Below are 25,852 nucleotides of genomic sequence, written 5' to 3'. Positions count from 1 at the left end.
GGAGTCTTCATTTGTTCCCTATTTGAAGCATTCCCCTTTGTCTTACTTTTTCTCGTGTGCTTTCACTTGTAAATCTATCAATTTTTTGACCATCCCATTTTCTTCCTTTTTACTGGCGCTGAAATGACCTAAATGTGTTGCAAGCGCCGTAAAACCCTTAAAGACAAAAAAACTAAAACAGGAAGTAAGTAGATTCCCATAGCTTTCCTTTAAAATTTTAATCCTGCATTGTAATTTGTTCATGAAAATTGGTCAATGAAAATGATTACATTTTTAATCAGTAACAAGGTTTGACATACATTATTTTTGAACTTATTTTATTGTTCTTGATTTATTTTTGTATTTTTTTTTTCCACCTTCACCTATTCAGGCCGAGAGCCCGAGCAGCACCGTCCCACCTGGTTCAAGAAGGAAAGAGATCCCACAACGGGAAACCCCTTACACATCTACAACAAGCAATATTGGGAATGCAAATCCAAACAGCAGTGGAGTCAATGCCCCGACATCTACTTGTGATCACACGCCCCCACTTTCTAGTCCTCTGCTTCCCGTCTCTTCCCATGTTTATAATTAAGACTGGCAATGTTGAAGATGATGATGATGACGATATGTACCGATAAACATGTATTTATTGTTTGATGTGATGAGGATTGATAATTATGATGATGATGATGATGATGATGATTATCTTCCATATATTATAATGTGTCTCAAATTTAGGTGGTAATTATATTTATGGTGATTTTTATGAAAGATCATTTGAATGAAGCCTTTAGTGGGGAACAGGAAAGGCTGATTTGTTATTCAAGACATCTTTATTATTCAAGAAATTGATGTAAAATATTGTGTGCGTGAAGGGATTCAAATGCAAACATTGTTGCTTAATGCTCGAAGAAATTAATAACCTTAGTCAAATGGAAATGGAAGCTTCAATTAAAACAGATGATGTGAATGTTTCGGGTTTCCCTTTTGTCAACAAAACAAGAATAAAACACTAAACATGAATATTCCGACTTCAGTATTTCATTCATCGTGTTTTGTTGTCAAAGGGGAAACCCGAAATGTCCACATTATCTGTCTTTGTTAATTAAATTGAAGCTTCCATTTTATTTGAAGGGATTCAGTGTGAATGCATGGGAACTTAGGAGTTTTTTTTTGTTGCTGTCTCCACAATTCCTTTAAATTTGTTGTCCCTTCTATGCATCCACAATTTTATTTTTACAACCATAATTTTCCTTTTAATTCGGTGCTTATGTGGTATCATGTGCACTGTCAAAATAAATGCCAAATCTCTTTAGGGGAAAGAGGAAAAAAAAGGTATAAGAAATAAACAAAAACGAAGAAGGCATTCATGGTTGCAATTTAGAATTTATCATCATTATAAATGTATCACTGTTTGCAGTGAGATCAGGCCTCGAAGTGGGCCGGGAAAACCGGGAAAAGCCGGGAACTTTATTTTGAAATTTCCCGACCGGGAAAAGCCGGGAAAATCGGTGAAAATTGTCTGGGGCCGGGAAAAAGCCGTGAGAAAAATTTAGGTGAACAACAACCCAACATGTATTCTTCCGCGTAATCATTACCCAACCTGCGAACGATCGGCTTAGAGCATGGCAGCAGCCTTTTATGGTTTCCTCACACTACTAGGCCCTATGTCATGACGATCGACCCAATCAGCAAAGTCCGGTCCGCATTCGTAGAGTACACAGACTATTACCATGTTTCCTGTGCATGACGTAATTATAGTGGTTTAGAGTCATCGCTGAAACACTGGAAGACGGCAATGGGATAGTTGCGTCAGTTGTTGAATAAATTATCCAGGCACGGTTGATAAGTAAAAAAACCAAATTATGTTGTAGTTACATTTGAAACAAACAAAGTATATCACTGATCTCGTCTCATTGAGATATAAAGAATGATATAAAAATCAAGAAAATCGGCCGATAAATAAAAAAGTTGCTAAAAAAAATCGAAAATAAACAAAAGCAATTTTTAAAATCGAATTTATTCGTAAAACAGTTGGTTTTCAACCGATTTTTCTGAAACAAGGACCAATGTTCTTCTTTTTTCAAGCCGATTTCATCAATGTGACTTTCAAATTCCTCAGAATTATATTTTTTACTTTAAGATTTTAGCTTTTAGGCCTACTCAAAAAGGTGTTATATTCCTTGCCACTTGCACAACAATAGCGTAATACATCGACGGCGAGAAGCGTCTTTGTTTCGACCAGCCGGTTCGGTTAGATAGCCTGTGATTGGTCGAAGAGACGCTTGATTCACTCAGTCGACTCATCATTGTCGACAAGACAAGAGTGCTAGAAACGCACATCCCTCCCCTCATCTTAGTAGTGTGTGTGTGTGAGTGTGTGTGTTTTTTTTTTTTTTTGTGTGTTTTTGACTTGGTCATGAATGCGATTGTTGGCTAAGCTAAGAAAGACGGTCGACGTCCTTGGGCTGCTTTAATTAATTTTCGTGACTTGTTATTCAATTATTTGGAGATGGCAGATTAAGGTCGTTTACTCATTGTAATTTGTACTAAGTTTGTTTTGTCTGTCTCTAGATTAACTAGCTTTATTTCATTCATGTGCAATTCAATAAGTAGGCCACAAGTCTTTGGACGCTACCACTTTCTCTCTCATAGTAATATTCAGATGTCTTTTTCTCTCTATTGATTTCTCTTCTCTTTGTCTCTTTTCTCTCCCTCTCTCTCTCTCTCTCTCTCTCTCTCTCTCTCTCTCTCTCTCTCTCTCTCTCTCTCTCTCTATCTGTCTCTCTCTTTGTTTAAATATTTTTTTTGCATGTTGTAGGAGGCCTAGACTTTACAGGAATACGTCCAAGTATTAATAGCCAGAGTCAATATATTTCTTTCTCTGTCTCAGCCACTCTCCTTTTCACTCACATCTCTCTCTCTCTCTCCCCCCCCTCTCTCTCTCTCTCTCTCTCTCTCTCTCTCTCTCTCTCTCTCTCTCTCTTTTTTTTTTTTTTTTTTTCCTTCTTTTTCCGCACTGATGGTGTAGGCTTAGATACTGGATGGCTTGTTATAGTAATATGTACTACTAGTCAATAATTTCCCCCTCTTTTCTGATTCTCTCTCTCTCTCTCTTCTCTCTCTCTCTCTCCTCTCTCTCTCTCTCTCTATATATATATATATATATATATATATATATATATATATATATATATATATATATATATATATATATATATATATATATATATAATACATATATATATATATAGGTAGTGGTAACTGGTCTAGAATTGATGAATATGCTTGAAAATTACTACCTTAAAATTTTCCCTAGAGCCTGGAAAAAAACCGGGAAAAAGCAGGGAAAAATATTTTCCTGAATCACTTCTAGGCCTGTGAGATCCTCTCTTAGTCACCTATCACTGTTCTTTGACTCTATATTTGATGGATAGATGAGAAATAAAACACTCAATGTGTTTGTGTCATTTTCAAATCAAGTCTTACTTATGACAAAGATTGGGCAAATACGGAAAGAAGATTTGTGTTCTTTGTCACTCAGTTTTTATAAGCTCACAATCAAATTTTTCTTTACTGAATTGTTGAAAATACATCAGGATGCTGGTAAAGATTGATTGGTTAAATGATCTAAATTTTTTATATATTATTTTGGTATTTGTCTCTTCATGGAAGAAAAACTTTTATAAATGTGTGTTACCTTTTCTTGATCTTCAAGTCTGCTGACCCACATTGATGAATTGGGTTTTGAAAAAAATGGTTTTTAGTCAATTTGCTTTCTTAGTCTATTGCATTCCAAACTGAGGGCTAGAAGGGACAACTAATAATGAATGTTATACAACTGTGATATATGATAAAATATTAAGGATGTTGATGACGATGATGATGATGATGATGATGATGATAAAAGCAAACAATAGCAACTTACGTGTGTTATGAATATGCAGTGCAACAAAATGTAATAACAAAGAAAAAATGGAAAGAAAAAAAAATGAAATGTATTTTCCTGAGAAATGAATTTGAAATGAAAGCCTCTCTTCCATTGCGGTTTGAATTGAATAAATGTGTGTTTTGTGTAATGTGTCAAATATCTGACTGGGGATACGCACAAAATTATTGTCATTGTAATATATATTGGGTAGAGTCTGTTGACTTGTTCTTTGTGGGTGACAGTCAAGGACTCATCTCTTGAGAGGCTTTGAAATCCTTCAAATTATACCATAGTGGTTTATGTTTAATGTATATATTTATTTTAAAAAGATAGTATGTATTAAAGAATTTACAATACGATTATTTTTTTTTTTTGTTGTTGATCAACCTACCAGTTTGCATTAACTTATCTCCTTTTCTAGCTTTAAGAGTACAGGATATGTATGTGTCCCACTAAAACTGGATGTTATGTGGCATAGAGACTAATTTAAGTCAATTTTTCTCTCTTAAGTGAGGCATTCTGTCCATTTGCCCAAGGTATTTACCCCTACCCCACCACCCATCCCTACCCATGTTTCTTGTAAAACTTGCAAATGTTTAATATGAAATTTAATGTTAAATGAATGGATTTTTAAAGAAAATTGTTGATGTGGTACTCTTGAAGGAATCAAAATAAAAATCTTGAAAATTGTATATGATTCAATGCCAATTTTACAAGCAGCAATTTAAAAATAATGAGAAATAAAATCATCCACAACTATTCATTTTTCTTCGATTGGGGAGAAAAATACTCAAAACTTTCTGATTGCGTGACAGATGTGCTACCAATATCCTACAGAAATTAACCTTTCAATGTGATGACTTAATTCTGATATTCTTCACAAAGAATGGTAAAAGAAAACTTGTTTCTCATTCAAAGGAAGGCTGATTTTTTGGGGGTTTTTTTTTGGAAAGATTTTTTCTTGTATTTTTCTACCTGGCTTTTCCAACACTGTATTGTACATAAGTTTTCAGATTTTTCTTTTGATTGAGGTCATGATCCAAGTTATAGCCTGCTCTGTGATCCTGTTAAAATAAAGTACTGATGAAAAGTACTGTCCACTAGTCTAGTTAATTGAGTTTTGTGTAAAGTTTTAATTTACAATGTAAAATAATCACAGTCAATGACAAAATCACCCCAAGCACTTATTCGTTACAGGATGATTGTTGATATCCTTGGGGTTTGCCACCTTGTTTTATAAGGAAAGTGGAGAAGTAGTTGCTGCATGGAAATTTTACCACAGATACAGTATTTAATTTAATTAGGACCAGTCATGATGTTTTGTGATCGTGCCAAGAACCAAGGAGCATTTACTGGGTGGGGTTCCTGGTCTCCCACAGTGGGCAGGGAGGCACTTACTGTGTCTTCTATTCCCCTATAGCTTTTTTCCAATTTGCTTTCTGTCTTTGTCTTGGAATGAGATTACTTTGTTTTGTCATGGCCCTGGCCGGAATCCTTGGCTGGGAGGGAAACAGTCAAATGCATAGTTATTTTTTTGGGAGATGATATTTTTTTTCCCTTGTAAATCATCTCTCTGTTATGTACTGTTTTTTTTTTTTTTTTTAAATTCTTAACCTATGATTTGTAAACATTTGGGTGTATTCCTCTCAGTGGGGACTTGTGCTGGTGTCTGGGTGAGACTTTTAGGTGATCTCAAACTAAGTATGTTGATAGTGTGCTCGTGGAATCTATAATTGTTCTCTATTTGAATCATATCCCCTTGTCTTACTTTTTCCTCAAGTCCTTTTAATGGTATATCTGGAATGTTTTTACTATCCAATTTTTCTTCCTTTTTACTATCGCTATGACCTAAATGTGTTGCAAGCGCAGTAAAACCCTTAAAAACAAAAAACAAACAAAGAGCATTTATACACAGGTTTGAATTGGAGGGTTGATTTTCAGTAAGTCCATGGTTTATGTTGGAGAATGAACATGCTGGGTGGGGTTCCTGATCTCCCATAGTGGGCAGGGAGGTACTTACTGTGTCTTCTATTCCCCTACATCTGTTTTCCAACGTCCTTTCTGTCTTTGTGTTAGAATGAGATTACTTGGTTTTGTCCTGATTCTGGCCAGGTGCCCTGGCTGAGAGGGAAACAGTCAAATGTATAGTTAGTTTTGGGAGATTATATTTTTCTCCTTTTAAATCATCTCTCTGTTATGCATTGTATCGTGTTTTCTTTATATTATATATGATTTGGAAAACATTTGAGTGTATTCCTCTTAGTGGGGACCTGTGCTTGTGTCTGGATGAGACTTTTAATGATCTCAAACTAAGTACTTTGATAGTGTTTCTCTTGGAATCTACCCCTGTTTCTTATTTGAACCAATTCCCCTTTGTCTTACCTTTTTCTGGGGTGCTTTAATTGTAATTCTAGAACTTTTTACTATCCCATTTTCTTCCTTTTTACTGGCGCTGATATGACCTTAATGTGTTGCAAGTGCCGTAAAACCCTTAAAAACAAAACAGAATGAACATGTTTTAATCTGTGTTTCACTCAAGTCATACTGGATGGGGTCTTCTGACCTTCCATGGTGGGTGGTGAGATTACCTAAATGTTTATATCTAATTGCTTTTCCAGGTTCCTTTTTGCCTGGAATGAGAGTTTGCTTTGTTTTGTCCTCTTATGACCTCTCACGGTGGCCAGGAAGTCACTTGCTGTGTCTTATATCCCCCTTTATTTCTGTTTTCCGAGTGCTTTCTGATTTTGTCTTGGAATTGAATTACTTGGTTTTGTCCTCGCCCCGGCTGAGTCCTTGACTGAGAGGGGAGGGAAAGTAAAAAATGTATAATAGCTGTAGTTTTGGGAGATGATATTTTTTCCTTGAAATTCATCTCTCTCAATAGTTTGTAAACTTTAGAGTGGGGAATGTGCTTGTGTCTGGATGAGACTTTTAGGTGATCTCAAAATAAATACATCAATAGTTTGCTCTTGGAATCTACTTCTGTTCCATATTTGAACCACCCATTTGCCACTTTTTCTTGGATGCTTTTAATAGTAAATCTAGAATTTTTTTGACTGTCCGGTTTTATCGGTGACAATTCTTCATTCCTCACCCAATACTTTTTTTACGCAGGGCACAGTAGACAGAATAGTTGTCAGTGGGAACAAAATGGGAAATCTGAAAAGTATTTCAGAGTAGTTGTAGAAATATTTTTGTAAATGATTCTTACAAATACCAATTTTGATTGATTCAGAGTTTTACTGTTGTGAGCGTAAACTCATCATAGTAAAAAGGGGATTACTTTATATTTTGTGCGTATTTTATGAAGGTGTGAATCATTAAAAATGAAGAATTATGTGTACTAAGTACATGAACTACTCTGTATGTGATCATCATAATCTGTCATTAGCAATATAAAAATGAACAGAAGAAAGAAAGTAAAGAATTTGTTTCTAGTCTTTCAATATGAACATTTAGTTGGTTGCTATGTTTTGAACATTCATTTTGCACCTCCGTTTGTAAATACTGGCATTTGAGAACTGTGTCGTTTCTTCTTCGTCTTATCTAATATTATATTATTTTAATTCACAGACAAAGAAACCACTGAACATGTCATGTTTTTTGTTTGTTTGTTTGCTTCTATTTCTCCCTTTAACTACATTGTCAGATGTTATGTTTTTTGACATTAGAATTGACTTTATTATTTATTTATTTCAATGCGTGCTGAGACCATTGTTATCAAATTGGTGCTTTCATTTAACATTAATGCATTAGAGATTATTTCCATTAATTATATGACTAGAATAGTATAAAGATTAATGTACCTATATTATTAGTTACCGGTCGACTGACCTACAGCAAGGAGTATGAGGTGTGAGAAATTTATGATTGGACGAAATGGCCCTTTAATGAATTGTTTATTGATGTGAATGGTGACTGCTGTCTTTTTACAACACATGAACAATGAAGTTATCAGGGTAGGGGCTGTATAAAAAACAAATCTAGTAGTTAAAAAAAATATTTTTCTTTATTTTGTATCAGGTTTTAATTTCATCAAGGTTAGGATTCTGGAAATTAAAAAAAAAAAAATTTCTCTTTATGCTAACCATTGGATCTGTTTCGAAACGAAACTGTGTTACAGTGGTTTCCACCCAGTGCCCTGCTTGGTGGTTGTGATGCAGGAAAAACAGGCTCTCAGATGAAATGTTTCATTGTATATCAAAAGCCATAAGAAATCCATAATTCACATTCAAGTCTTACCTTAGTATCAGTTTTAGATTCATTGGGGACAGACTTTTTTATAAAGCAAATAAAGTGGTCACACAGATTGCGTTATCAATGTTTAACTTATTTTTGAAAGTTCTATTTATTCATTTATTCCTGGATGGGGTTCCTGGCCTCCCATAGTGGGCAGGGAGGTACTGACTGTGTCTTCTATCCCCCTGTATCTGTTTTCCAACATGCTTTCTGTCTTTGTCTGGGATTGACATTACTTGGTTTTGTCATGGCCCTGGCCAGATACTCTGATATTTTTTTCCTTGTTAATCATCTCTCTGTTATGCATTGTATTCATTTTTTGGTGTTATATATATATATATATATATACAATGATTTATAAACATTTGAGTGTATCCCTCTTGGACGACACTTTTAGGTAATCTCAAACTATATACACTGATAGTGTGCTCTTGGAATCTACATCTGTTTCCAATTTGAATCAATTCCTTTTGTCCCCTTTGTTTTTCTTTTTCTTGGGTGCATTAATTATTATTCTTCAACTTTTTACTGTCCCATTTTCTTCCTTTTTACTGGCGCTGATATGACCTTAACGTGTTGCAAGTGCCGTAATACCCTTAAAAACAAAACGAACAATTCAGCTGTAAAAAAGCATTGCTGTCGACATTGCATTTGATGCCTTGTTTTGCCTGCATCGTAACATTTTTTAGGTATTGGAATGATAAATTTGTTTATAACAATATATTTAGAAATAACTTGCTCTTTAGTGATGATAAAACCTGCCTGTTTGTTCTTGGTTATTTATAATTTAGCTTATGATATCTTTAGGTTATGATTTTGATTTACATTTGTACTATTTTTGTTAGATTGCTTGTTTTTTTGTTTCAGCGGTCTCTCATATAACCTCAATTGTGTTGGAAGAGACCTAAAGCAACAAACAAAAAAAAAACAAAAAAAAAACAAAACAAAAGAGGTAACTTTGCATAATGGGGGAAAACATTGAATTTTGGACTAATAACAGATTGCTTAGCTTTGTGGCAATCAATCGTGTTCTTTGGTAAAAAGTTAACCCTTATAACGGGTACAATAACTGCAACAACGCTGATCTTATTCAAAATGTTCCAAATTCCCAGAGGCAAAGTTACCCCAATTGACGGCATAATATTATAATTATTAATAAATGCGAACCCGTCAACACCCAATAGCATTATCCTCACAAATGAATGAATGTCTTGAATTTTTTGAGTAGACACTAGCAATGACCAATTTAATTAGAATGTGACTGGTTGGCTCATCATAAACCTGGTGGCAAGACATTGATATAATATGGCCGTTATCGTTTTCATTCTTGGACAAAGAGCTAGCTGGGTGGGGGCTTGTTTTTTTTTTTTTACCTCCTATTTATGGTGGGCAGGAGGTCACGCTGTGTCTTCTACATCCTATATGTTTTCCGTTGCTGTCTGTCTTTGTTTTGGAATGGTATTACTTAGTTTTGTCTTAGCCCCGGCCGGAGTCCTTGACTAGGAGGGAAGCATAGTTATAGTTTTGGGAGATTTTTTTTTTTTGCCCTTGTAAATCATCTCTGTTATGGACTGTTACATTGTTTCGGTTATATATATATATATATATAATGGCTTGTAAACATTTGAACGCATTCCTCTTAGTGGGGACCTGTGCTTGTCGCCCAATGAGACTTTTAGCAGATCTCAAACTAAGTACACTGATAGTACACTCTTGGACTCTACATCTGTTCCCAGTTGTCTTACTTTTCCTCGCGTGATCTCAATTGTAAATCTATAACTTTTTTGACTACCCCATTTTCTTCCTTTAACTGGCGCTGAAATGACCTAAATGTGTCGCAGGCGCCCAAAAACCCTTTAAACCAAAGCATACATAGAGCTAGCTGGCAATAAGGACACAGAATGTGAGAGTAGAACTGTGGTTTAGAGTGGTGGAACAACTTGTAAATAGGTCTACAAAATCCACGGGCATTCAATGAGGGGCTTTTTTTTTCTTTTTTTTTAATTAAAAAAATAAAAAATATTGATTTCTTTATCTTTCCTTTTATTTTTAAAAATTTTTCTTTCGTTAAAAAAATATGTTGCTTTTCTTTTGTAAACAGAACATTGTCGAGGAAGGGTTTTATTATTATTTTTTAATTATTGGTGTTCATAAATATATAGTGGTTAAATCATCCATCGGAATGAAATAAATTGAATGCTGTCGGTGGATGGAAAATGTTAGTGTTTCTCTCATCCTTTTGTTGAGAAAGGAAATGTACATTGTATGCTATGATCAATAAATAAATCTGATTTCTTTGGAAACATCACAACCTTGTTTGTTCCCGCTCGTTTTCTAGATAGTGTGTTTTGTTTCATGTATGTTATGTTTTCTGTGGTTTTGCGATTCGGCACTCGCCCATCTGACCTGTAGGTACCAGTGAGTGGCTCAGCTGTCTTGTTTTGTTTGTTTTTGTTTTTGTTTTTAAGGGTTTTACGGCGCTTGCAACACATTTAGGTTATATCAGCGCCAGTAAAAAGGAAGAAAATGGGATAGTAAAAAGTTTTAGAATTACAATTAAAGCATCCAAGAAAAAGTAAGGCAAAGGGGAACTGGGAACAAATAGGGATCAGATGTAGATTCCAAGAGCATACCATCAATGTACTTAGTTTGAGATCGCCAATAAGTCTCATCAGGACACAAGCACGACCCCCACTAAGAGGAATACACTCAAATGCTCACATTATAAATTATAACAAATATAATAATACATAACAGAGAGATGATTTACAAGGAAAAAAAATCATCTCCCCAAACAAAAACTACGCATTTGACTGTTTCCCTGCCAGCCAGGACCCCGACCAGGGTCAGGACAAAACCAAGTAATCGCATTCCAAGACAAAGACAGAATGCAAGTTGGAAAACAGATATAGGGGGATAGAAGACACAATATGTACCTCCCTGCCCACTATGGGAGGTAGGAACCCCACCCAGTCAGCTGTCTTGGGAAAGGCTCTTTGGCCATATTCTCACACTGTACTCAACGTAAAAGAATGAAGAAAGTGGGATTGTTCTAAAAAATGTTTAAAATCTACATTAACAATTTTAAAAATCATGAAAAATAACAATTTGGACTGGTTCAAATCGGGAACAGAAGTAGTTGGGTTTGTTTTTGAGGGTTTTTAGGCGCTTGCAACACACTGTTATATCAGCGCCAGTTAAAAAGAAAATGGTATAGTAAAAAGTTCGAGAATACAATTAAAGCACCCAAGAAAAGGTAAGACAAAGGGGAATTGGCTCAAATAGGAAACGTGTAGATTCCAAGAGCACACTATCAATGTACTTAGTTTGAGATCACCTAAAAGTCTCATCCTGACACAAGCACAGCTCCCCACTGAGAGGAATACACTCAAATGTTTACAAATCATATATAATACGTATACAAAGCAATACAGTACATAACAGAGATGATTTACAAGGAAAAAAAAATATCATCTCCCAAAAACTAACTATACATTTGACGGTCTCCCTCTCAGACAGGGTTTTCAGTCAGGGCCAGGACAAAACCAATTAATCTCATTCCAAGACAAAGACAAAGCATGTTGGAAAACCGATATAAGGGGATAGAAGACGGTATGTGCCCCCTGCCTACTATGTTTGTTTTTGTTTTTAAGGGTTTTACGGCGCTTGCAACACGTTTAGGTTATATCAGCGCCAGTAAAAAGGAAGAAAATAGGATAGTAAAAAGTTCTAGAATTACAATCAAAGCACCCAAGAAAAAGTAAGACATAGGGGAACTGGGAACAAATAGGGATCAAATGTAGATTCCAAGAGCATACCACCAATGCACTTAGTTTGAGATCACCTGTAAGTCTCATCCGGACACAAGCACAAAATCCAACAAAGAGGAATACACTCAAATGCTTACATTTTACATTGAAAATAAATATAATAATACATAACAGAGAGATGATTTACAAGGAAAAAAATATCTCCCAAAACAATAACTATGCATTTGACTGTTTTCCTCCCAGCTAGGACTCCGGTCAGGGCCAGGACAGAACCAAGTAATCTCATTCCAAGACAAAGACAGAAAGCATGTTGGAAAACAGTTATAAGGGGATAGAAGACAGTGTGTACCCCCCTGCCCACTATGGGAGGTCAGGAACCCCACCCAGCCAGCCCACTATGAGGAGGTCAAAAGACCCCATCCCAATAATAGAAATATAATTAAACAAAATAAGCAAGTGGCAAATTCAGAAACGGGTTCTGTTGCTTGGTAGAAATCTGAATAAAAAGTGTATGAAACAGTGCCAGACACAGCTGAAAGAAAAAAACAAAAACAAAAAAAACCTTTCCAAAAAATCAGCCTGCCTCGATCTGGGATCAAATCAGATCTGATATCAATCTCCAGATGAGGAAGACTGAATCCGAGGTTCGATACCCAGTCAAGCAGGCATATTTTTGGGTCTTGTATTTTTCTCTCTACTGTTTCCTACCCACTTATCCAGCTTTTTCTAACAAAATAGAACTGCAAAATAAACGAACATACAGGCAGAGTTCATTTCGTTTATAAGGTTTTACGGCGCTTGCAACACATTTAGGTTATATCAGCGCCAGTAAAAAGGAAGAAAATGGATAGTAAAAAGTTCTAGAATTACAAATAAAGCACCCAAGACAAATTTAAGACACAGGGGAACTGGAAAAAATAGGGATCAATGTAGATTCCCAGAGCACACTATCAAAGTACTAGTTTGAGACCACCTATATGTCTCGTCCGGACACAAGTACAAAATCCAACAGAGAGGAATACACTCAATGCTTACATCATACACTAAAAATAACAAATATAATAATTCATAACAGAGAGATGAATTACAAGGAAAAGAATATCGTCTCCCAAAATAATAACGATGCATTTGACTGTTTCCCTCTCCAGCCAAGACTCCAACCAGGGCCAGACAAAACCAAGTAATCCATTCCAAAACAAAGACAGAAAGCAAGTTGAAAAACAGATATAAGGAGATAGAAGACACATTCAGAGTTCATTTCATAAAATGTTTAATGAAGTTTAAACAAAACCTTTGAAATCGTTCAATTTATTTCAATAATCTTTTTTTTTTTTTCAATTTCGAGTTCATTGTACGTATAATATTCATCATATAAAATGATAAAACACCAACAAGCATGCTCTACATCTCGTCCCTCAACCTCAATCTTACAGTTACTCCCCCTTTCATGACTAGAAGTGATTGCTTTTGTGTCAACGTCATGCTGTTTGGAGTTTCATCGTTGATAGCAATAAAAAAAAAATCTGAAAACCTTCACGTAAAAAAGCACTGACCCCTTCACACAAAGAGATGGGTAATCAAAATTCTAGTTTGTGCGCATTTCAAATTTTAAAAATGCTACTTTCATTCATCCCCTTACCCCATCCACGAACTAAAAGCTGAAGGAAATTCTTTCCGCCATACTATCTATTGGTGGAAAATATGAGTCGGGTGGACTAAAATGAATTAAACTTTCTACAGCTGTTGTTTTGTCTTATCGTATCTAAGAGATATCAGAATGTTATCTTGATTTCTAGATGCAAATGTTTTTTAACACTTTATTAGTAATCTTCTTGTTTAGGCATACAACTTAACTTGCCGACATTTCAAGTGAAAGAGAGGTGTGTTTAAGATAGGTAACAAACTTCACACATTCAATTTGAACTGCCTTTAACCCTTATAGATCAGACATTCTGGAATTGCTCATCCTGTCAAATAAACATGGGTCAAAACCAGTTGGGTCAAATTTTTTATTACCCGTAAGATAGAAAGATTATGGAGCAATAAACACTTTTTGAAAACATGGAAAGAAAATGAAACCAAAAATAAGTCAAAACAACAAAAAAAAGCACACAAATTTAAAAAAAATAAATTTTCAATACAAGCAAAAGATAAATTCTCTAACAATTTTCTTTACCCTTTTTCTGTACTTCCAAGTCAAAGACCCTGCCCTATTCTACTTGCGTACCATCCTGCTTTGTTCTTTTAGACTCACAACAGAAGTGTTAAGAGCACTAGTAGCGATTTATAGCATCTACAACACACAGTCGCACGTACTTTACCTAAATAAAAAAAAGACTAAACTGACAATGGCCCCAACCTTTAAAAAAAATAGGAGAACCAATGTTCTCAGCTCACATCTGCATCCAAGATTATCTTCTCTGTAATATTTTTTTTTTAAAAACAAAAAACAAAAAAAAAACCCACCAAAATTCCATAAAGAGTTGGAAAAGTCTCGTCTTCAATTGAAATTTGGAACAGACATAGTCCCATGCGGAAAAAAAAAAATTCTCCAGTTCAAGCAAAGGACAAAGTAGATCCCAAAAACAGTTTGAAAAGTTTTGGTAAATACCGCGAAAAAGGAAGATGGTACCTACATCAACATCGCATAGGAGACAGTCGGATAAATTCATAATTGTCTACAAATGATCACAAGTCATAGACAAAAGAGGAAGAAAAAAAAATGCTCACTATAATATTCATGTCTTGGCAAGCCTTAATTTTGAATTTTTTATTTTATCAAGATTAAAAAGATAAACCATTTTTGGGTCACACAAAAGTGCCTCATTTTATCCAATGTCAATGTAAACCATGATTTCTGATGATTCTTTCGCTGTAAAGAGAAATGAAAATAAATATGCCAAGTTGCATCTTATGGAATGAGAGCTAACTTTCAATATACACACCGATTCACACACCCCCCCCCCCCACACACACACACACACACAGACAGACACGCACACACAAACTCTATGGCAAAAGCAAGCAATAGAGTTGTAATAAGTTATATCAATCCCTAATTCAATACACATTATGAGTAATCCAGACAGCATTCTCAGCTCCGCTCAGTTCAGTTCATACAACGTCAATCATTGTCATTATCTGGTACACGATAAAAAACACGTCACCTCGGTGAAATACAAATCAGAATATACCATTGTTTTCTCCCCTTTTTAAAAATAAAATCAATGACTTTCTCTTCCCCCCCCCCCCCCCCCCTCTCTCTCTCTTTTTTTTTTTCAGTTTGAATAGCTTTCTTTCAACAAGAGAGTGACTTTCAGTAATGAAATCCATTTATGTTTTCCCCTCTGAGTAATTTAAATTTTAGAAATCATTTCAGCGCCTGAGATAAGGAAGATGGTATACAACGCGCAGTGTAGAGTGTAGCAGTAGAGTTAATTGCCCGAAACATTCTTGGGTCACAGGCCCTATTGATAATGCAAGTTGGGGATAGAAAAGGGGGTAGGGTAGGGGTTGAGGTGGATCACAGAAGAAGCAACTCAACTTACTTTTAAGCCATTTCAATTTCACTGTTGAAAACAAAATGCTGCAGAATCCTAAAACTACATTGTATTTGAAATTATCTGAAATTTTTTTTTCCTATCCCATTTTAACCTTGGATACCCAACATAAAAATTCTAGCCAGAAGTAAAATTATTTTCTGACTTGAAAATCAAAGCAAATTTAAGTAGTAACGGGGAGGATTTTATTTCACCGAGGTGAGGATAACATTGTGTGTGTGTGTGAGACAACAAAGGAATTGAATTGAAAAGGGTTCCTAATATATACGCATACTCCAAAACTCGGACAAGACTGCAACAAAACCCTGGGGAAACGAATTCCTCAAATCGGTGGCCAGTCATTTAATTAAAATAAAAATGCAAACGAGTAACTTGTCATGACGTCATAAGGGCACAACCATTAAACGTTTGGAATGTCAGAGATCGAAGCGAGCTTTCAAGGTATTCGCTATTCTTTCTGTTTCCCTCCCAGCTATGGTATCTGGCCAGGGCCAGGACAAAACCAAGTTATCTCATTCCAAGACAGACAGAAAGCATGGTGGAAAACAGATATAGGGGGATAGAAGACACAGTAAGTGTCTCCCTGCCCACTATGGAAGGTCAGGAACCCCACCCAGACCCCACCAAAGAGAGATACAACAAAAATCGTCTTTAAAAAATGATAAATCAATCCCGAATACTTGCCCTCTTAGAAAAGACCCCAGGCAGGGCTTGGGCAAAATTAAATGGTTCCATTCCACAACAAAGATATAAAGCTATTTGGTAAGGAAAAATAATTTAGAGGGATAAAATATAGATGGGTAACAATAGGACCTATGAAAACACAGTTTTGGTGATTATCTAGAAATTTCCTTTGTTGTCTCACACGTTAAAAATAATCAGAGGATACAAATTATTCTCTATAATACCAATAATCATAATATTTATAATAATGGTAATTAATTTTGAATTATACATTACAATTGAAAGACCCCCTATGTCATTGATTACAGAATGGCAACATCTAAATAGAATAATAATCGTCATGACGTCATTGAAACAGCTAACAAAACCGATAAAAATTTTATCAACATTCTAAAACTTATAAAATACTAAACACACTAAATTAAAGTTTAAGAGGGATGAGGTATGTAAGGCAGAATGTATAAAAACAATACCAAAAAAAAAAAGAAGATATTTCTGTCTGTGTCTTGTCCAAGGCGCTCTTCCTTACTTTCGTTTCAACAAACCGAATCAAAATAAGTCAAATTAATGTCAAAACAATTCAAGATCAGAATTGTGATTGGTTATGTAAAAACCAGAGTTTGTTTTGTTTTGAAGGGTTTTACAGCGCTTGCAACACATTTAGGTCATATCAGCACCAGTAAAAAGGAAGAAAATGAGAGTAAAAACATTCTAGATGTACAATTAAAAGGACTTGAGGAAAAAGATAAGGGGAAAAGGTTCAGATAGGGAACAGATGTAGATTCAAGGAACACATGATCAGTGTAATTAGTTTGAGATCACCTAAAAGTCTCACCCAGAAACCAGCACAGGTCCCCACTAAGAGGAATACACTCAAATGTTTATAAATCATATGTGACCCTTCGCCTCAAAACGGTATTAAGTCGGGTTGGTTAAGATGTTAAAAATTGAATTTATAGCCAGAAATATCAGACTTGTGTTGAGTTTGCATGTTTTGTTGAGAAGAATGAATACCTTATTTTAGGGTGCTATTGCCAACAATTTATATTTTTGACCAATTTAACATTTAATTCGGCTTTTAAGCATCTGGTTCATTCCGACATAATACCGTTTTGAGACGATGGGTCACATATGTTAAGAATAAAAGAAAATAACAGTACATCACAGAGAGATGATTTACAAGGGAAAAAATATCATCTCCCACTCCCAAAACTAACTTATATTTGACCGTTTCCCTCTCAACCAGGGTTTCCTGCCAGGGCCAGGATAAAACCAAGTAATCTCATTCCAAGACGAAGACAGAAAGCAATTGAAAAACAGATATAGGGGGATAGAAGACACAGTAAGTACCTCCCTACCCACTATGGGAGGTCAGAAAACCCACCCAGTAAAAACCAGAGTAGATCAAGGTCAAAACACTGAAGTCAAACCTCTATTGGAATGTTTTGAAATATTCCCATACATTCTGCCAGTACACAGATCATATCTATAAGCATTGGTATTAAAAAAAAAAGCAAATCTTTTCTCAAACTTTCGTCTTGTCAATTCCAACTGCAAATTATCCAAGCCAACGTTACAAATTGTTTACCGAGAAATAAACAAGACTGATCAAAACCCTCAATTTCCAACTGCCAAAGCCTCTTCGTAAGAATTCTAAATGCATTTACTTCAGTTTCAAAACCTTTCTTTTAAAAATACTAATTTTATAATAATACTCTAAAAATCAATGATATTGTTATATAACTAAAAAATTCATTTGACATTTTTTTTTCAATTTTTCACAGTACAATAATCAGTAGGTATGATACAGTATTTAAAACATACATCTAGATCACTCAAGTACCCGTGCCAGGTTTAGGAGAAGTAAACAACAAAACAAAAAAAAAACCCAAACAAACCTTAACCCCCCCCCCCTTTTTTTTTTTCCAAAAGACAAAAAAAAAAAATCATTAAAAAATGAGTGGTTTCTATAATTTAATTAAAATCAAAGAATTGAAAAGGAATGGCTCACGCCTTCTTCGAACAAAAATTAGTGACAATGAAAATTCAAATTACAAAACAATTATATATATAAACAACTATTTATTCAATAACTTTATTTATGCTATTAGGTCTCTTTCAACACATGATTATTGAAGACTTCTGAAACATAAGACTCTCTAACAAAATAGTCAAATGTAGAATCTAAATCATAACTAAAGAATAAGCTAACAAAATAACAAGAACAACACAAAATTACAGAACAAAAATTATACCTGTCAAAAATACAATCACAAACAAAGAAGCAGATAGGCAGTCAAAAAAAAAAAAAAAAAAAAAAGTAAAGAGAAGAAGAAACGACATCACTATCGGATCGTACACCCATGCGAACATAACTTTAATAACTTTCCAAAACTAAATTGTGTAGCCTTTAAACCCAGACTTGTAAATCCAGCGATGTGATACTCGAGTGATGATTTAGAGAAAATAAATACGCATGTCCATATCATGTAAATAAAAAAAATACAAAATACAAAACAAAAATACCAAACAAAAAAAAAATACATATAACCTGACTGCAAGGTCTTTTTATCTTCATTATTCTCTTATCAGCCATCGGCCACCAGGGTAGGGATGCGTCCATCACAAGAAGCACCAGGGCTGAGCTGCATCAGACGCGAGTGACATCGACGGCAGACTCTCTGGGGTTCCTTCATGTAGACGTTGGGCATCTGGGCTAGGTAGTTTCGGCATTCGTAGCAGAAGATTTTACCGCAGTTTCTGTGGGCCGAGATATGTTTTTTTTTCTTTTAAAAAAAAAATTGTGAAAAATATGGCTGCATGTTGTAGTAGAATCAGTTGTGAAGTAGAAAATGATAGCCTTTTTTTTTTCTTTCAGATTAGGTAAAGTAGGATGGATGAAATGGATACAACAGTACATGGCTAGCAGAGAGGGGATTTTTGGATTCACCGTTTTATGTTGTGAATGAAAGTTAATTGTATTCAAGTATTGTAACTTGTATCGTCCATTTAATGTAGTATCGTTCACAACTAGCAGCGTCTGTTCTACTGGCTACCTTGTAGGGGGTCATTCTGTATCCAACCGTCATCCTGTACACATGTATCTTATGTTATGTTGTTTAATAATAAATGTTCTTTACTGTAACAATTTGGTTTGTTGATTAACACGTCTTATCAATTAATGATCAAACAACACAACATTTTACAGCTAGTACAATCAGTATAATTTATGCCAACACACCATTACAGAGCTGCCTACTTGAAATTTCAGAAATTCGTAACTTTACACATTATTATATTGCCTTCAGCGTAATGTTTAAATTCTCTTAAAGTCCTAAATATAGGTTCTCTGGTAGCAAATCTTCCTTTTTAATAAGGTTTATTAATAATAATTGAGTTTTTGTAAAGCGCTTTGAGCACATTTAGTGGGTATTGCGCTATATAAAGTTCAATTATTAGATTTATTTAGTAAAAGAAGACACAGATGAAGTTCTGCAGCTGGAGTCAAAAATTCGTAAATCTCCGAATGTTTCGTAGTATTAGGCAGGTCAGCTTTTATACTTCCCAACTACAAAAAATGTAAAACATAAAAATTTTAATGGAACTTAAAAAATTGTATTCAAAATATAAGGGTTTTATTTAATTTATCTGGCAAAATTTGATGATGCATGAGGACTTTTAAAAAGCTTTATGAATTGGAGAAACTTGGATGCATTATTCGAAACCATCAAAACAAATGGATTCAAGTAGATAGCTTTGTCAGGACTATGGCTTAAAGTAGATAGCTTTGTCAGGACTATGGCTTAAAGTAGATAGATTTGTCAGGACTATGGCTTAAAGTAGATAGCTTTGTCAGGACTATGAGCTTTGTCACTATTATCTAGGGTTAAATATATAACACGGAGGAGCTCAGATGCATTTCTACTTTTTTTTTTTAAATTTTCATTTTCTATCATTTACTAAGTACCACAAACAAGAGACTATTTGTGAATATTCAAAATTGATTTTTTTGACTATATTCAAAAAGCATTCTGATAGTCATGGAAAACACTTTTAATTTTGAAAATTCATACATAAATGACGTCTATTGTGGTACCTATTTTTACCCTGGATAATCCTATCTTTTTTGGTTTATGTCTTAAGCTATTCTTTTAAACTACTGTGATCCGTTGGGGGTCCCGAAAGGTTAGTTGGTAGAGCACCCGCTTCGCAATCAAAAAGACCCGAGATCAATCCCGGGTGAAGTTGAGATTTTTGTTCTGAACCCCCTGTCCACCCAGCAGTGATTGGGTGGTTGGGTCTGTTAGTGTTAGATCTGGCAGAAAGACTACTTTTACTGTGATCCATTAATTGTCAATTTTTTGATGGCTTCAAATTCACCTTTGAGAACCCACCTTTTCCTTCTACCCAACCAGAAAAATAAACATGAGCACAAAACAATTTTACACAAACAATATAATTTTTACATGCACAATACAATTTTATAAAATTTATGAAAGGAAAAATAAAGAATTTTTTTAAATTCCAGTATATTGGTAACCGCAGACCACTATAATTAAGAAAGCAGATGAATCTAAATCTTTAACACACGTAATATACCCAACATTTTCCCCCTTTTTCAGTTTCTATTAATTACAATTTATGTCATGTATTTCAACAGAATTACTGTCCTTAAAGTCCTGTTACCCCATCTGTATCCAAGTCCTACTATAAAAGGCTATCATTTTCTATCATATTACTGTCTATAAAACATACAGAAAGAGAGGTTGGGGGGGGGGGGGGGGGGAGAGAGAGAGACATAGAAGGGAAGAGAAAGAGAGGGTGGGAAGGGGAAGGCACAAAGAGAGAGAAAGAGAGAGATACTTCGAGATGACTAATATTTAAATAACTGGAACATCTTTTGAAAATTGGACTTTCCTTTCTTGAGTTCATTATCATCCACGTCTCAACATTCCATCTCACACAAGATATTTGTTCATGAATCAGGTCTTCAAAGAGAAGACCCAAAATGGAGATGCTGCACTAAAATATTTCAGAAGACGGCTCAAAAAATGGCCTGTCGATAGCTCATAATTATCTTAGATCTTAGAACAATGCAAGGGATTTATTTCGCACCAGACAAAATTGAGCTTTTATATAGCGCAATATCCACTAAACGTGCTCAAAGCGCTTTACAAGGGGTCCCTGGCAAACAGCAACACTTAACATGTAGGACGAGACAGGACGCCTGTTAGACGATAGTACAATTTTTTTCCAACAAAGACAATGCTGTTAAACGGTCAGGTACTCATTTCACATCCGAGTACGGTGAGAGAATGTTAGTAAAGAGCCTTTTCAAAGGACTAACTATGCACAGAGCGAGGCTCGAACCCAGGACCTTCCGATCCGAAAGCGAGTGTTTTTTTGTTTGTTGCTTTAGGTCTCTTCCAACACAATTGAGGTTATATGAGAGACCGCTGAAACAAAAAAAACAAGACAAAAATAGTACAAATGTAAATCAAAATCATAACCTAAAGATATCATAAGCTAAATTATAAATAACCAAGAACAAACAGGCAGAAGATTTACAGAAAAAAAAATTTCCCCTGTCAAAAATACAATCACAAACCAAAGAAGCAGGATAGGCTTGTAAAGAGAAGAAGAAACGACATCACTATCGGATCGTACACCCATGCGAACATCATAGGTATATGATTCAAGGGTGATGCTCCCATCCAACCACCCGCCGAAAGCGAGTGTCATACCACAAGACCACATTGCCGCATCATAGCACAGTACTTTTATCAGTAGATCAGGTTGCCAATATGAAGCAGCTCAGCAGCTAGTCAGTCGGACTTTGTTTTTCTTTTTAAATTTTATACTTTTCTAAACAATACAAACTTGCCACTAACCTACAATGGTGCTTTCGTCTGTAGAAGGAGAACTGCCTGTCGCATCCAGCGCAATGGGTGACGACGTCATCGGGAACCCAGAGCACCACTTTCTCCTCCGTCTCATCCACTTGTTCCCAGCTGGCGTCAGAAGCTGGGTTGCTGATTGCCCCTAAAGAACTGTGTTCTCCTCCTTCCGGTTCATTGGGAAACTGGAAAAGGCAAAACCACAGTATTAGTATTAGACTAGACCGGTGCTTGTCAACCTTATTTGAAATCGTAATCACCCTTTCAACTTTTACAATATTATTCTAAATTTGCATCGAGGGGTAATAAATATATCAAAATCCACTTATGGTGTATCCAGTATATATACGAGGGTTCTTTCATAATTAACCGAAAAATGCCTGTAAAATCCGCGTTTTTTATGCTATCAACAAAATTCTTGCACGTGTTCATACCTTGACTCGTCCATTTCTCTACGTAACAGCCAAGTCTGTCGACACACTTCTGCCAACGCCGCACTATGGAATAGATACCCTCTCGGAAGAAATTTCCGTCAAAGTTTTGTAGCCATTTCCGCACATGGTCAACAAGCTCTTCATCGACATCAAAGCGCTTTCCTGTCAGTTCACGTTTCAGCAGCCCAAAGAGGTGATAATCAGATGGTGCGAGGTCTGGACTGTGTGGTGGATGTGGCAAAATCTCCCATCCATATTTCTCTAGCCAACCTTGCGTCACTCGTGCTGTGTGGGGTGTAGCGTTGTCGTGTTGCAAAATGACCCGTTGGTCAACTGCCCTGGGCGCTTTCTGCGAATGGCCTCCCTAAGCTTGTCAAGAGTTTGGCAGTACCTTGCAGCATTGATTGTTTCTCCAGGTTGTAAGGTTTCGAACAGAATAACACCACGACTGTCCCAGAAAACAGTTCCCATTATTTTCTTTGCTGACCGCATGACTTTGAATTTCTTCGCGACAGGTGAGGATGGATGTTTCCATGTCATCGAGTCTTGCTTTGTTTCTGGGGTGCAATAGTGCAACCAAGTCTCATCACCGGTGACTATGCTGTCAAGAAAAGTCACATCGTACCCTAGAAAGTCTCCGCCGGCGTTGGCAGTATGCCCGTGAACCCTGCGTGAGCTCTTGCTTCTTCTCAAAAGTTCCCTGCAGATGTCCAATCTTTGTTCTTTATGATTGTCTGTCAATTGCTTAGGAACCCATCTTGCGCTGACTTTTCTGTAGCCAAGTTCATCAAATACAATTCTATGGGCAGAAGTTTCCGAAATTTCAAGACTGCTTGCGATTTCATGAAGTTTCAACCTCCTGTCTTGACGAATAAGCTCATCAACTCGCTTCACATTGTCTTCTGACGTCGCAGTTATTGAACGCCCTCTCCCTTCCCTGTCTGTCAAGTCGGAATGGCCGGCTTCAAACAAATTACACCAGTGATAGACTTGTGTACGGCTTATAACATGCTCACCATATACACTCTGAAGTTCTTTATGAACTTCGGTAGGATTCAGACTTTTGGCGTTCAAAAAACGTACGACAGCTCTGATTTCCTCCTTTGACCAAGTTTCAAGGTGGGCCGCCATCTTTAAAATCGTCTAGAAATTCATTGTGCAAAATGATGCACTTCATAATTTCTGGGAATATCCGTAAGGAAATAAGAAATATCATGTTTACAGAATTAAAAAATCTCCACTGGTTGCTGAGCAATGGGCATTTTTCGGTTATTTCTGAAAGAGCCCTCGTACATATACAAAGTTGCTTTTGTAGAAACTATATTGTTTTATGCCAGTATGATGTACACCCCCAATACACCCCATCAAAGTGGTACATGGTACACCCTTTTAAAGATTTGGTACACCCAGAGGTATACAATAAACCCTCTTAAAAAGCCCTAGACTAGGCCACTAGCTTACAGTAAAGATTAGGGGGAATAAAAAAAGCCACTAGACCACAGTAAAGATTAGGAGGGGAAAAGACCATAATACCAGTCGCCCCCAACTTCTACTCATCAGGGAACATTGAAACTGAAAGCAGCCCGAGGGCTCCCGATAGCTCAGTTGGTAGAGCACTCGCTTCACATGCAAAGGGGCTGGGGGATTGATCCCAGGTGAAAGGGTTTTTTTTTTTTTAATGCCCCCACTCGTCCACCCAGCAGTGATTGGGTAGCTGGGACTGTTAGATCTGGTGAAAAGTACTTTACTAGCATCCTATCCAAGTGAAGGAAGCAATTGTGATTGTCCTTTTCACGCAATAGAAACAGGGATAAACTACGGCTCCATGGGACTAATGACTCTGTCAAACTAGAACTCTGAAGAAAAAAGAGCTTATTTGCAGAGCAGTAGAGTTTTCATTTGCCTAACTGTTATTATCCTATGAAAATTCCAAAATTCAAATGCTTGCAGTAATAACCATTAAAGACACAGACAGCATTGATTTTGTGTCCAAATTCTAATTAAGTTCTATTAGGAATAGAACAAAATTATTGCTCCATCTTCAATTGGAAAAATTCACTTCCTGTAAAGTAACTGAAGGGTTAAAAGGGAAACCTATTAAAATAAACGGTAAGAAAATTCCAACCCATGTTAAACCTGTTGTTTTTGTTTTAAAGGGTTTTACCTCGCTTGCCGCATGTTTAGGTCATCTCAGTACCAGTAAAAAGGAAGAAAAATGGGGTCATCAATAAATTATAGATTTACAATTAAAAGCACACAAGAAAAAATGAGACAGAGGGGAATTGGTTCAAAAAGGGAAGATGTAGATTCCAAGAGCTAACTATCAGTTTTCTTACTTTGAGATCAGCGAAATGTCTCACCCAGACAAGCACAGGGTCCCACTAAAAGGAATACACTCAAATACTTAAACCAACAAATATAACAGTACATAACAGAGAGCCGATTTACAAGGAAAAAACTATCATCTCCCAAAACCATACATTTGACTGTTTCCCTCTCAGCCAAGGACTCCAGCAAGAGCCAGGACAAAACCCAAGTAATCCCATTCCAAGAAAAAGTCAGAGCAACTTAGAAAAAAAGATACAGGGGGATAAAAGGCACAGCAAGTAACCCTCCTGCCCACCATGGGAGGTCAAAGCCCCCCCCCCCCCCCAAGCATGTTAAGCTTATCCACTTACAAATTCATCAGCAACTGGACAGGCCTGCTGCTGCTGCTGCTGGAACTGCCGATTGCGAGAGGCCCTGATGATGTCAATGGCCTGGTTGAGACGAGACTCCAGCTCAGAGATCTTCCTGTCTTTCTCGGACACGAGGTCCGACAAGAGGTCTTGCCGATGGTCGGAGAACAGGGTCAGGCTGTCCACATCTAGATGTTGCCTCAAACCCCCAGTCTGTTTCTCCACTGTGGTGGGAGGGATCTGGGTATGTGGAAAGGAAGACACAAATGACTATATTATTATAAATATTAATTAGTACCTGCTCTGTACTCTTACCTAAGGGAGGGGGGGGGGGGTATTGGCAGCTCAGTTGGTAGAGCGCTCGTTTCACACACACAAAGGGACTGAGATTGGTCCCGGATGAACTAGAGATTTAAAAAAATTTTTTGCAGACCCCTGTGTTCACCCAGCAGGTAGTTGGGGGTCTGTAGATCTGGTGGTAGCAAGCACTTAATATACCTTAAAATTAAAAGTGGCCCTCTCTCTAATAATAATAATAATAATGATAATAATAATAATAATAATAATAATAATAATAATAATAATAATAATAATAATAATAAATAATAATAATAATAATAATAATAATAATAATAATAATAATAATAACAATAACAAAAACAAAATAACAAGAACAA

The 25,852-nt window shown here is 36.1% G+C and overlaps 2 protein-coding genes across 10 annotated transcripts in view; one reads left to right on the top strand and one right to left on the bottom strand.

Moving 5' to 3' along the window:
- Positions 1–10,460, top strand: part of LOC144967309 (oxysterol-binding protein 1-like) — an 86,443-nt gene extending 75,983 nt beyond the window's left edge. For 3 of the 4 annotated variants that reach the window (XR_013644349.1, XR_013644348.1, XR_013644347.1), the window contains 2 exons: positions 371–1,401; positions 3,359–10,460. Coding sequence is in view for 1 of the 4 variants with exons in the window: in XM_078904384.1 (XP_078760510.1) it covers positions 371–516 (146 nt within the window). In the remaining 3 variants the exon portion in view is untranslated. Of the gene's footprint in view, positions 1–370; positions 3,082–3,358 lie in introns of those variants that run through there. The other variant, XM_078904384.1, reaches the window with a different exon arrangement.
- A 7,794-nt stretch (positions 10,461–18,254) lies between these two features.
- The window catches only part of LOC144967308 (uncharacterized), a 75,836-nt gene continuing 68,238 nt past the window's right edge, over positions 18,255–25,852 (bottom strand). For 3 of the 6 annotated variants that reach the window (XM_078904379.1, XM_078904378.1, XM_078904377.1), the window contains 3 exons: positions 25,176–25,415; positions 22,058–22,248; positions 18,255–18,926 (listed from right to left, as the gene is read on the bottom strand). In XM_078904379.1, coding sequence (XP_078760505.1) covers positions 18,755–18,926; positions 22,058–22,248; positions 25,176–25,415 — 603 coding nt within the window. In that variant the 3' untranslated portion in view covers positions 18,255–18,754. Of the gene's footprint in view, positions 18,953–22,057; positions 22,249–25,175; positions 25,416–25,852 lie in introns of all 6 variants that reach the window. The other 3 variants (XM_078904382.1, XM_078904381.1, XM_078904380.1) reach the window with 1 other exon arrangement.

This window comes from Berghia stephanieae, chromosome 3 (assembly GCF_034508935.2).
Source record: "Berghia stephanieae isolate SIO BIC M18660-M18661 chromosome 3, UCSD_Bste_1.3, whole genome shotgun sequence".
Lineage (NCBI taxonomy): Eukaryota > Metazoa > Mollusca > Gastropoda > Nudibranchia > Aeolidiidae > Berghia > Berghia stephanieae.
Note: the sequence above shows the minus strand (reverse complement) of the source record. Positions and strands in the feature narration are given on the sequence as shown.